Here is a 13,193-nt window from a genome sequence, read left to right on the forward strand (position 1 = left end):
TACCATTCTGAAGTGACATAATTGCCTCCTGTACTTCCCCGGCAGAAATTGGATTTCCCAACTCCCTACACAAATCCTCATTTATTTTAGGAAAAACAATCCTATCCAGAGGGTTGTCCCCATCCCAAACATCTGAAGGGCATTGTGAAGAGTAAAGGTTAGAATAGAAAGAGCAAAATATCTTATTAATCTTGATAGGATCTGAGGTAACTTCGCCTGACGCACATTTGATCTTGGGGATCAGTCTGGATAGTGCGGTTGCACGTGCCTGATGCGCTAATAATCTTCCTGCTTTGTCTCCAGTCTCAAAGAAACATTGTTTAGCAAGGAATAACTGTTTCTGTGTTTTACTAGTGGATAATAAATCAAAGTTAGACTGAAGCTGAAGGCGTTCTTTATAAAGAGCAGGGGTTGGAGCTGTAGCATACAAATTGTCAATTTTAAATATCTCCTTGATGAGTGTCTCTGACTCCACCCTTTCTGCCTTCTTTAGGGATGAAACATATGAAATAATTTGCCCACGCATAAACGCCTTAAAGGTTTCCCACAGAATGCATCTAGAGATCTCTGGAGAATCATTAGTATCAAAGAACAAGGAGATCCGCGTATGAAGGAAGTCTTTAAATGAAGTTTGAGCTAGCAAAGAAGAGTTAAGTCTCCACTGTCTGGAGGGGGGGACCCGTCTAGGAAAGTTGATATCCATAGATACAGGGGCGTGGTCTGAGATAACAATGCTATGGTACTCACAAGAGTGGACCTCTGATAAAAAATAATTATCCAAGAGAAAAAAATCTATCCGCGAATATGAATGATGGACATATGAAAAAAAGGAAATGTGATGTTAATAAACAAATTATGTTTGTTTATTAAACACAATATTTACCTCACACTTCTCACTTTTGCTTTTTTTTGTCGTACAAAAGAGATCCAAATTAAAATTGCTCCCCTCGACATACTGAAGAGAAGGATATTACAGATAAACGCAATAATGTGGACAGTAATCTTCCATTATTGTTTAAAGATATTTGTAGAATACAAATAGCATATGTCTTCCTATGTCATTCTCACCTTTACCTTTTTTAATCCCCTCTTTAGTTAAACATTTTTATTCCTTTATTCTCATATGCTCCTCAACATCCCCTTAGTATTACTGAGGAATTTTGGACATTGCACATAACCAACCACCAACCTTGTCTTCCTGTCCACCGTGCAACTTTCACACGTTTTTGTTTGATTTTTATTAAGCATAAAGTATGAATTATAAATTATCACCCAATCCTGTGTAACACCTTTACCAACTTGATTCCAACTCATTACCACAAGTTTTATACTCCTTTTTGGAATAAATCCATGTAATTTGTGGCGAGTAGATGAAAGACACCTAAATGTCAAATGTTTTTTTATTGCAAACTAATCCCATAAAATGAACAAAATAACAATTATTGTTTTCCCCACTAACTGCTTGTGTAGCTAAAGTGTGATTTAGTTGAATCCTCTGCATCCCAAATCTCTACTGTCGTCCAAAAAGAAAGCAAAGTTCATCACGGGCCACAAGCCTCGATCCAAACTGCAATCCTATAGACCCCCTTGTTAAAATACACATGTTTACAGTCGAAGTGTATTGATGTCATTATCTGTATTTGTGTCTATCTGTTAAATCAACAAAATAATCTGTCTCTGTATCTGCATTCGGATAGACGACCAAAAGTGAGCATGCTTCATACCCGATTTAACATTAAATCAAGCACATGTTATATTTTCTAAACTAATATTCATTGGCAATGCATTGTATGCCTTAAGCATCAAATTGATTTGATATTGGCATATAATTCATTTCTGAAATATATTTCCACATTGTCATACTGTTCTTTTCATCATTTTAGGAAACATAACGGCTGGTGCATAGGCTTTAATTACATTAAATAATAACTGTCACTTTAGATAGAAGAAATATCTGTTTCCATCACTTTTTTTGTGCTTTCCCAAATAACGTATTCAGATTTGGGGACATCCCTAGTTCTCATGCTCTGTAACATATGTGACATGATGTGATCAGGAGCTATAAAAAATAAAAACCTGCCTGGACTTAACATCTAGACAACTGCTATCATTGACTAGACACACATGCCATAATCTGTAAGTCTTCTCAGCGATAGAACAGTAAAACAGCAGCTTCAGTTATCTCTTTGGAAGCGCTCCAGCCTTGATCACCAAATCTGCCCCAGTCAAATGATGGAAAGTCTCCACACTGATTAGGGGCTGCTTCCCGGAAATATCCACCTCCTCCTACACAGTACTGGAGAAACACACAAAGGCAACAGTATTATTCAACTGTGTATCATGTTCTGTGTAGACTGACTGACAGCAGAAGTGTCTGACTCACATGTTCAGTGTTGCATCCAGTCGGCTTGACCCCGGAGCAGATAGCCATGGCTGCACGTTCATTGTTTATTGCTCTGAATGTGATGAAACCTGGTTCAAACTCCCCTTTCATAAAAACAGTGCAGATAACTCAATGAGTGGCAACATAATTCAGGTAAAAACCTTTAACCTTGAAAGTCACAATTAAATAACTCCTGTTTTGCAGTTTATAGTGTGATTATTTTGGGGAAATGTTACTAAATTACTAATTACATATATGTGATATCCACATCAATATACCGTGGTGAAAAACCTCTATGCTATCTCCATTTACCTCTTGCGTGGGGTCCATATAACATTCTGGTGCTCTCTCTGTCTCCATGGTCATACACGATGGGAATAGCTGGCCCTCTGTTGCTGCAGGAGCCAATGTTGTACCTCACTGGATATTGCTGAAAGAACGTGATAGTATCATCATGAGAGCATGAACCTAGAGACCTACTGATTTTAGTGTTATTGTCATAATTCTATACTTTATCCATTTGTTACCAAAGTTATAATTTAACATAACCAGGTTACCCTGAAGAGCTGAAAGAGGTTCCCTCCATACAGGCCCAGAAAGCGGTTGACAGTGTGGTATCGGAGGATGGCGGCCAGGTTCCAGTGCTCCAGTGGGAAGTTGTTGGGAACGTGCCACACAGACATGTCTTCTGCTGTTATATCATAGTAACCTGGATTCTGTGAAAATTACACATGATTGTCTCATTGTGGTGTAGATCTCGAACCCGCAAAATTACACTCATTATTAATTTAGGCTCATTTAACATTCAATACATTTGCACTGTGGCTTAAAACAAGAACGGCCTGTAAAAAAATGAAAGAAACGAGAAAATAGCTTGTGGCAGTTGCTTGCTACCCACTGTGGTTGGCTTGTCGTAGCATGGTGTTGCAATATTGCATTTATCATGACAGTAACCTACTGTCTGTCTGTGTACCTTATAATCATCCGAGGTGGCACTCTCTGCTGCTCCAAAGGTGTTTCTGTTGGACCAGTTCCCGTCTCCATCTGGCAGATCAGCATTGTTGCCCTGCTGGCTCGACCAGCGATCTCCCACTGTGCACTTTCCATAAATGCTGTTCTCATGGACGCTCGCCACCAGCGTCCAGCCGCCTCCTGCAGTGGTCATGTCACAGAAAGTCTGGTAGACCATGCCATTAGCAGTGGTCAGGTAGTACAACCCGTCTGGAAATATTACACATAGTGTAAATGAGTGAAGATGCATGCAAAATGTTTGGCTATCAGCAAAATATTTGTTCAAAATGTGCTTGAGAGGAATGCAACACATCAGTATTGTTTGATGTCCAGATATTGCATATAGAGACATTCATACAGGTGAGGCCTGCTTACCTTCTTGCTCATTGTATCTGTCCCTGATCTCTCTGCAGCTCCTCGCAACATATCTGGACCTGTTGCTCAGTCTCTCCAAGTGTTCAAAGTTTGACCTGGAGATGTTCTGAGCTGTCTCAGTGTCCTCTCTGTCCTCTGTGTCTTCCGCATGGGTGAGCTCTTCATTTGCAAGTACAGTCAAATTTGGTAAAAATTGGAAAATTAGATAGTAGTGATGTATGCATCTCGAGATATGTTTGTTGTTGTTGTTGTTGTTGTTGTTGTTGTTTTTACCTATTTGTAAAGTAGATGCAGAGGAAGCATCTTCCACTACCACCAAAACCAACAACAACAAAAGTGTGTGGTGAAACATGTCTGTGGAAAAAAAAACATTAAATATATTTTCACATTAAAGAGGTACATTTGCACCAGATAGTATCTTATCCCTTACTCAGTTTCATTGTGTTAATGTTCTTTCCAGGTTACGCTGAAAGGTTTCAGAACCACCATCAAGGAACAACATTTTTATTTTATTTAGTACATTAAGCTTCAACAGCACTCGATAGACTTTCAGAAATCTGTTCTCAGCACCTATTTTTGTAAGACAAAAGATCTGCTTCCTACCTGTGTTGATTGTGTCCTTGTTTATGAGTCTTTGTTGCTATCTCAATCTCAGAGTTAATATTTCACCAATGTTTATTTATTACTTACCAGAACACCACTGGTACAAGTAAATCATTTAATGAAAATAAACTAAATACACACACCATGATTCCAAAGGTACTCTGTTATGTTGTTGTGACTCAGAAACATCTTGTCTGCACTTTACCTTTGACCGCCCGTGTGCCTACGTACTGCTGTAAATGATCCAAAACAACAATATGGCCACGTGTTAGAGGTAAAAACATGTTGTGACTTCTTTGTGTCTGAATATATTGAAGATACTGTTCCAAAGAGGCTATGCCCACAAATGATTCTGCTCTGGCTCAGGATCTTTAGAGATTTATTATTTTAATTAATAATTATTTTATTACATTACATTTTATTACTACTACACGGTCAAGCTAAAGTTGGAATCATTTTTGTTTTCAGACACAATCCTCTATTAACTGTGATTTAATTTTCATTGTGATATTTTTGGAAGAGATTTGTTATTTAAAGTTTGAGAAGATAAACACTTTATATGTCAAGAATAAATCCCATTGTTAAAATAATTTCATGGAAAGAGGTAAAAAAATATATATTTTATTCCATCTTTATGAGCTACTGTGTACTACGTTCACAAATGATAGGCAGTTAGTAAATGCATGTTCAACTGTCTATTTCTAAATGTAACAGCATCTAAATGTGTTTCTGAGAAAAATTGCAAATACTTTTTAATACAAACGTGTGGATTTCTATTACATATATTTAAAATAAAGACAATTTTTGTGTGTGCATCAGAAATATGTTTGGTGAACATATTTTTTGTATGTGTATATTTTTCCTTACTTTTATATACAATAAAGAACATTTCTGTGTGCGACAAAACAATATTTTTGTGGTGAAAGCCCATGAAGTTGGAATAAAATATTTTCTATCTCTTTCCATGAAATGATTGTGACAATGTGATTTATTCTTGACAGATAAAGAGTGTATCTTCTCAAAACTTTATTAATCAATCTCTTCCAAACATATCACAATATAATCAAACCACAATTAACAGAAGATTGTGTCTGAAAACAAAATTATTCCAACTTTTTGGGCAACCCTGTAAATGTAAAAATCGTATGTGTAGTATAAAGAGCGACAAAGTACACACAGGGAGGTGGTTGTGGTACATGAATAGTTATTCACCAAAAAAGTCACAAATCTTGACTGAGAAACAGTTTTATTCTCTATGATGGCTTTTTATATCTTGTTTGCCTAATCACAATATTGTTTTTGTACATTCACAAATACATTTTTTGTGTGAGTAGGTTCTGACTTCTGCAACCGAATTTCACTTTTCTCTTGAATATGTCAGGATCATTTTGTGATACAAACCACGACTACTCTTTTTCTGTGTGTGTGTGTGTGTGTGTGTGTGTGTGTGTCTTTTGATCTATTTTTAGAGGTTAGACGGACACTGTGAGAGGCGTTCACTAATAATTCAACTGCTTCACGCAGCAGCAGGAATGAGAACCGGCAGCCAGCTGCGCACTCCCAGCTGCACCGACCACATGTGGCCGTCTGCTGCAGATATCTGATTCTTGTAAAGGAAGCCTTTTGGAAAAAATAATTGTGGCTTGTTTTTTCCCATTTATTGTGTGTTTTCTCTCTAAGTTTCTTACTTTAAAACCAACAGAGCTATTTCTTTCCACCCTTGTCTTGAACTTGTCCCATGTAGAAATTAGAAAAAATCAAATTGTTAATGTATTGCATGTCTTTATTATATGTCATGGTTTGAGTGACCTTATCTAAAATATAGTATCCATGGTTTTCTGATGTCCAATAACCTATGTAGCTGCATAATTACAGTACTTTAAAAATATCTGTTTACTAGAGATGAAAGAAACAGTTAATATCCTTAATTTTGGATGGTGATATTATATAAAGGATTAATATTTAAGAAGTGGAAAAAAAGGCTGTCCTCTTGCAAATTAGATTAAATTTAAGTTATTATTTATTGAATAAGTTAAAGAGAAGCTAGGCTGCTTTGTTTCTGGGCCATGTTCACATTTAAATAGTGCATTTCCAGTGGCTGAGAGCAATAGGAGCCAGGAGGAAGGAGTTCATTTGTCCTTTTGTTACAGGGTTAGTATAAAGTCTTGAGAGAATGCTTAATTTGAATTTTAAAAAAATTTCAAGGTTAGGAACATGCTTGAGTTTGAATATGTGACTTGAAATATTTTTGGTTTACAACATAACCTTGTGTTTCATCAATTAGAAAGCATTTAATAATCACGATTAAAGAATACAATCAGTCAATATGTACAGCTGGTAAATAAACAGAGGGAAATACATATGGAGATCACTGTGGGCATAAAGAAATTCTGCAAACTATTTTTTACCTACTGCATTGATAGCAACAATTTAGATAAAGGCTTCCAGAGTCTGAACATTCACAGTTTACTGTAAGGACCTTGAAAGTGCTTGAAAAGTGCTTGAATTTAACTCTTTTTTTTAGGTTAACCTGTAACCTGTTTATTGACCTGCATTGCACCCTAACCCTAAAAATACCCATATTTCTCACTAACATCCTCATGTTTCTTCTGGCCTCTTTTAGCCATAGTTTATAGCTCGCTCTCTCCCACACACACACACACACACACACACACACTCCCTCCTGCCGTTGCTGTTCCGTTTCTTATCTGACCTAATTCACTTTTCTGCCGGAAACATTCAGATTCATTGACTTGAACACACACACTCATAAATAAAACACACACATACAGAGTGTTCACCTCTCAGACTTGCTCTGCAGGTTTTTCAAACATAAAGGGATATACATAAAAGATCATTCATATAACAGTTGTGTGTTTATAGACGATTGAAAGTCAGGACTAAATCAGATTAAATGTTTTCTTTGTAATAATTCAGGGACCTCTGTCTCAGGAGTATCAGGATTATTGCAGGATACAATGCAATGACTGAAGGAGATTATAAGGCCTTTTGAACGGCAAGACTTCATAAACTGGATCAGAGGAGAAAAGACAGTATGTGGGAGGTCAAAGCAAATCCATCACTCAATATGTATAACATAACAAATCACATTTTTTGTTGGATAAGATTTAGGTCTGAACCATGAATAAACTTTGATCAAAATCAAAAATGTGGACTAGTGTAATATCGAGTCAGGCAAAATATGTGTCCAAATGCCATTCTGGATTAAGTACAGTGGCACTGCAGAGATGTCCCGTCCTACAAATCATATTCTACAAACTTAAGAAAAAAGTCATGAAGATCCTTGCAGCAACCTCTGAGTCTGAACAGTGAAGCCAACGCAGAAGTGCCTTTTTCTTTGTAAAGGCCAGCAGGGCGTGTGGTTATCATATGATTGACATGTGCTACCACAGTGCAATGTGTTTTCATCTTCAGCTTTGACCTTTCACAGTGTGTTGTCACTTCATCAGTGTCTCTAAGGAGTCGACCAAGCGGCAACCTCCCGGTCTGAGCGGTGGAGCAAACCTGGAGTGCCTTAAGCCTGCAATCTTTCAAAAAATCCAACAGAGGTCGCCAACAGTGGTTGCAAAAGCACTCTGGTCCTATCAAAACCAAATTAAACTACTTTTCACTTGATTTATTACCTAAAAAAAAATCTTGTGCCAACATTACATACATACAACACACAAAATTATGTTAGTTGTTTAAATAATGTTCCCATTTTGAAGAAAATAGATGATAAAGAAGCTTATGATTTTGGGCGTGGCTATCTTTGATTGACAGCTTGCTAACACAGCGAGCTGTAAATCAGGAGAGAAACAAAGCAAAACTATGTGTGTCCACCTCCACAGCACTGTGTCCGTTCAGCATTCAGTTGTACTATAAGACAGTCCAAAGAGTCGCTTTTCAACCTTTCCGGTAAGTAACATACATTTGTTTTACCGTAAACAGTTTATTTTTTAAATACACCCGTCCTTGTGCCTCAACAGTCCAAATATGGTCTCTCCCAGTTTAAAAAAAAACTGTAACGCCAAACTCGATGCTTTAAACGGGCAGTCCACAAAGCAATGGGTGACGTCACTGTGACGTCACGGTGACTACGTCCATTTTTTATATTGTCTATGGAGTCGGCTGTTTATTTAAATTTTATAAGAATGATTGTCCTTTGCTAGCTTGCAGCTGATGATGTCGTCTCATTCCAGCTCCTGTAACATTCTGTGCCTACACTGTCCTGCAAAAAAAAACAATATGGCGCCATTAATCAAGATGGTGATGGCCAAAATGCCAAACTTCAGTCCACGAAGCACAACCACAAAGCAATGACTGACATCAAAGTGATTATGTCCATTTTTTCATATAGTGTAGATAAAACTTCAATGTTGCGGAGATGGACTCCTACCTTTGCCACATTCTTATCCATGTTTCATGCATGCTGTATAAACATGGGCAAGCCATTTAAAGTAAATTACATCATTACAAAGGTTTAAAGTGTAATAAAATGCCAAATGAGTCCTCATTTTAACTTTTGCTGCTGTAAGGAATTGTGGGATGGCACCACCTTCTTTAATTTCATGGAGATGACCCATGCTAAGACAGGGTGCACTGAATCTCCTTTCCTTAGAATTTAGAGAATTTGACCAGCTCTTGTCATGCTCCCACTTAGATATTTCTGGGTCATTTCACTCAGTAAGGAACCTTACTAAATGAAAATCACTATTGGGCCACAGTCCCTGTCTCTCTCTGTGTTTCTCCTCCTGCCTGCAGCCTGGAGGGCTCATTTAACTCTCACACAGTGAGGGCGGCCAGGTGTGGCCCATTAAAAGTTTCCCCAGGCCACACAACCAGCCTAAATTACGTGAGCTCCTTTTAAGTTGACATGACACTGAAGAGGGAGGAAGAATGAAACAAGGACAGCTATAAGTCAGTCAATATTAATAGATGTAATCACTTTATCATTCCTCAGAGACACACTTCTATCTGAACTGCACTTCAACAGGCCTGTAATGACTTTTCTCACTCAGTAACCTACATGTAATGGCTGTTAATGGGAGGCACGTTTTTAAAAATGTATTTGACCTATGTTTTATTAATCCTCTTTGGTATGGTGACTATTCTTACATTACCTACAGTTGGAGACGCCTACAGCTGACGGACGTCCTATGTAGGTTACCAGCCCATTACACAGCGAGTACCAAAAGGCTGCACACGCTTCCCCTCTGCAAACAGTCATACAGTGTACTGCATCATCTCTGGGTTTTCTCATTCCTGCATAATCAGAAAAAACACGAGCATGTTCTCACTGGTCCTAACAAATAAAATGTGATAACTGCATACATTTTAGATATAAAGACTGTCTATTACTTACTGCACTGATCCATATGTTATATACTTTAAAGGATAGGTTCACATTTTTGGGAGACATTTTTGGGACATTTCATGCTAAGAGTTTGAGGAAAAGGTCCATACCACTTTTGTGTCTTTACATTAAATGTGAAGCCTGCAGCTGGTAAGCTTAGCTTAGCACAAAGACCAGAAACATATTGTAATATTTTAATAAAAGATTCCCATGCGGCCAGAAAAGCTTTTTCCACATAGACCACTATTATAAAAGAGACTGGGTACCTCAAAGTGCAAACAAGATCAGTTTTGACTCTCTCTTTAATTGTTTTTTATCCATGGAGGTTTTATTTTTATAAAACTTTCCATGAGCTATGGAAAATATATTTAAATCTATGCAGAGAGGGAGGCAGGGCCAGTGGTAGAAACATTAGTGCACATATTCAGTGAGCCACCTAACGCGGAAGTAAGCCCAAAGCTAGAAAACTTTTTTGGCATATGTGCCAGGCGAGCAATTCTCATTGGACTGAATAGGCATCATCTTTTGCGTGTTTTAACCTTATTTTAGGCATCAAACAAAAAAAGGTTAAAAATTGACTTTGAGATGAGGGAACAGGAAGTGCACAACTTATAAGTCATTTCTGAATTTTGGACTCCTGCAGCACTCTGCTATGCACCAAAGACATGCATCTGTGTTAATCTACTCAGAGAGAGGTGTTATGGGTAATCATGAGCTAATTGGACTGTTTCCAGTCTTTGTGCTTAACGAAGCTAAACTGCTGCTGGTTGTAAATTTACATTAACCAGACAGAGATTTTTTTTCCATCTTCTCACCTCACTCTCTGCGAGAAAGAAAATATTTGTGTATTTCTCAAAAGAACTACTTCTTTGCATCTTGTAATTTATTAATAACAACCACCAAAATATTTGCAGCTCAGGATGGAATCATGATTCCTGTCAGCACCATTAAGGCTTGTGGCTCCTTGAGGCTGTAACACACTCTCATATTTAACACTAACAAGGAGGTCTCATTAAACAAAAATGAACAGATGTTAATCTGTGGAGAGTTCATCAGGGGGCAGGGTTGTCACTGTAAAAGCCTCTGTTCTCACTGGTCAGGGCTTCTTTCACAGGAACAACCTTTACAAATTATTCATGTTTGTTTCTTTCAGGGGATAGAGAGGGGAAACAGAGTGCAGAGTGCATCCATACAAGATGCACAGCTGACGGGTGCTAATGTGAGTTAGTTACATAATCCCATTTCTAGAGAGTCAGAGAAATCCTGACCTCTGATGGCTGTCTCTCTGTGGTGGAGAGAGGCTATGAATGGAAGCAAACAATACCTTCCCTCAGTGGTAAATCTTAATGTCAGTGTTTTTCAGTAAAATTAGAGAAATATTTACCTTGTTTGCAGTTACATTTCATCTGAGAACACTATTGAAATTGGAATAGTTACTTCAGCAATGTGAATCATCCATAACAACATAAATTCTAATCTAATACTGAACAAAAATATGAATGCACCCAGCTTTGACCAGCCTTTATTTAGAGTTTATGGCTGTTTCTTATAGAAAATAACTTAAATTAGTGCCACTAATTAAAAAATAAATAAATTATGATTTTACTTGGGGCTACAGCTACAGAAAATGTATTACAAGTCAACATCTTATCTTAATCTTGCTGATGGGCCTGGCTTTGTTTACCCAGATCTGGACCTGTCTATATTTGTCCTGCTGAAGGAGAAGTAGATCTCGCACTGAATTTTGCAAGCTCTCAAAGATGTCACAATGCGTTTTACAAAGAGTACAAAGTCTTTGTTGGGTAAACACAGTGATCCATGTGAACAAGCTTTCTTTCTCCCATCAACGAATAAAAAATACATCTACTCTCTTCAACAAAATTATTATGTACACATATTTCATTTTTCTGTACATGAAGCTGCTTTCTGGTCACATGAATGTGTGACTGATAAAGACATTGAGCTTCACTGCTTCTGTTTCCTGTCCCTGAAGCTGGGGCTGGATGTGACCTCTATCCACCTTATTTGCATGTTTATCCTGCTCTATGAACCCGCATATAGGAATAAATAGAGTCACTTATATGGGTATCTGCGTCAGTCTGTCTTTGTCTTTATTTTCCTCGGTGTCCGTCGCCTGCTCCGGGCACGTCGCTCTGTGATAAAACACAGTCACCGTGGTGTTCCCGCTGTCCTCGCTGCCCCTGGTGTTCGTGGCACGGGACACGTCCAGCTTCATGTCCAGTGGGCTCTCCTGCTTCAGTTGTCCGGCCTCGTTGCTCGCCATCACCGTCTCCACCGCTGCGCTCACCGCGGCGCAGCAGCCGCGCCCGCGGCAGCGCAGCAGGCGCAGAAAGGCGTCTCTGAAGTCTGCGTTAAACGCATAGATTACCGGGTTGAGGGACGAATTGCTCCAGCCGATCCACACGAAGACATCAAATGTTTTCTCGCTGACACAGTGGGGGCCTCGCTGCGCCCCAGGTGCCTCTGGTCCGGGACAGAAGGGCAAAGCGCAGTTCAGGACAAAGAATGGCATCCAGCAGCAGACAAAAACTCCCATGATGATGCTCAGAGTTTTCAGGACTTTGGTCTCTTTCCTGATGGAGACTTTCAGCTCCCCGTGGGACTGATTAGAGCGCTGAGAATCCCGATGTACACTCATACGAGACTGGTATGCGCTGATTTCCGTGCACAGGTGTGGATATAGTTCAGGTGCGTCCGAGCGGCAACTCTGCGCGTGCTCTGCCGCTCGCTCCAGGGAAGATATCATCCGGATCTGCATCTGGGCTATCCTGTAGATGCGGGTGTATGTGACGATCATGATCGCCACGGGGATGTAGAAGCTGATGAGGGAGGAGGAGATGGCGTATGTGCGGCTCAGGCTGGAGTCACAGCTCCCGTCAACACGGTCGCCGTGGAGCGCCAAATCCTCTCCGTCCGGATCACCGAGCCCCGCGCGGTGCCAGTTCAGCTGCACGGGGACGAAGGAGATGACCACGGAGACGGTCCAGGTCACGCCAATCATCACAAAGGCCACCTTCTTGTTCATGCTCCTCTCATAGAGGAAAGGGCTAGAGATGGCCCAGTATCGGTCCACGCTAATGACGCACAGGTTGAGGATGGAGGCCGTGGAGCACATGATGTCGCAGGCCAGCCAGGTCTTACAGAACTCCCCAAATGGCCAGAAACCGGCCACCTCAGCTACGGCTTTCCACGGCATCACCAGCACGGCGACCAGGAGGTCCGACAGAGCCAGGGACACGATGAAGATGTTGGTCACTTTGGCGCGCAGGTGCCGGAAGCGACAAACAGCTGCGCACACAGTGAAGTTGCCAAAAAGCGTCCAAATGATAAGCAGCGCCAGAACGCAGCCCGTTAAAGCTCGGTGCGCCGGTAACTCCTCCCGGCTGCCGGCTCCTAACGGTGCCAAGCCGGTTGTGTTATTCATTGCCTGGTCCTGAGCGCGGC

General features: G+C 39.8%; 2 protein-coding genes across 5 annotated transcripts; both read right to left on the reverse strand.

Moving 5' to 3' along the window:
• Positions 1-2,131: 2,131 nt before the first annotated feature.
• On the reverse strand, positions 2,132-4,458 carry LOC131967407 (intelectin-like). Of its 4 annotated transcripts, none has more exons than XM_059328689.1 (8): positions 4,373-4,452; positions 4,043-4,123; positions 3,770-3,928; positions 3,357-3,604; positions 2,941-3,099; positions 2,696-2,813; positions 2,384-2,487; positions 2,132-2,296 (listed from the first exon to the last, which is right to left on the reverse strand). In XM_059328689.1, exons 2-8 carry the CDS (start codon positions 4,119-4,121, stop codon positions 2,147-2,149), a joined length of 1,017 nt encoding a protein of 338 aa, XP_059184672.1. In that variant the 5' UTR covers positions 4,122-4,123; positions 4,373-4,452; the 3' UTR covers positions 2,132-2,146. The 4 variants fall into 4 exon arrangements, with proteins under 4 accessions (XP_059184672.1, XP_059184643.1, XP_059184636.1 ...); XM_059328660.1 differs by lacking the exon at positions 4,373-4,452 and adding an exon at positions 4,200-4,352; XM_059328653.1 differs by having other exon boundaries at positions 3,770-4,123; positions 4,373-4,458.
• Positions 4,459-10,776: 6,318 nt separating this feature from the next.
• Positions 10,777-13,193, reverse strand: LOC131968246 (D(1) dopamine receptor-like). Its single transcript, XM_059329044.1, has one exon. The coding sequence runs from the start codon at positions 13,171-13,173 to the stop codon at positions 11,806-11,808; it is 1,368 nt and encodes a 455-aa protein (XP_059185027.1). The 5' UTR covers positions 13,174-13,193; the 3' UTR covers positions 10,777-11,805.

Source organism: Centropristis striata, chromosome 1, assembly GCF_030273125.1.
Source record: "Centropristis striata isolate RG_2023a ecotype Rhode Island chromosome 1, C.striata_1.0, whole genome shotgun sequence".
Taxonomy (NCBI): Eukaryota; Metazoa; Chordata; class Actinopteri; order Perciformes; family Serranidae; genus Centropristis; species Centropristis striata.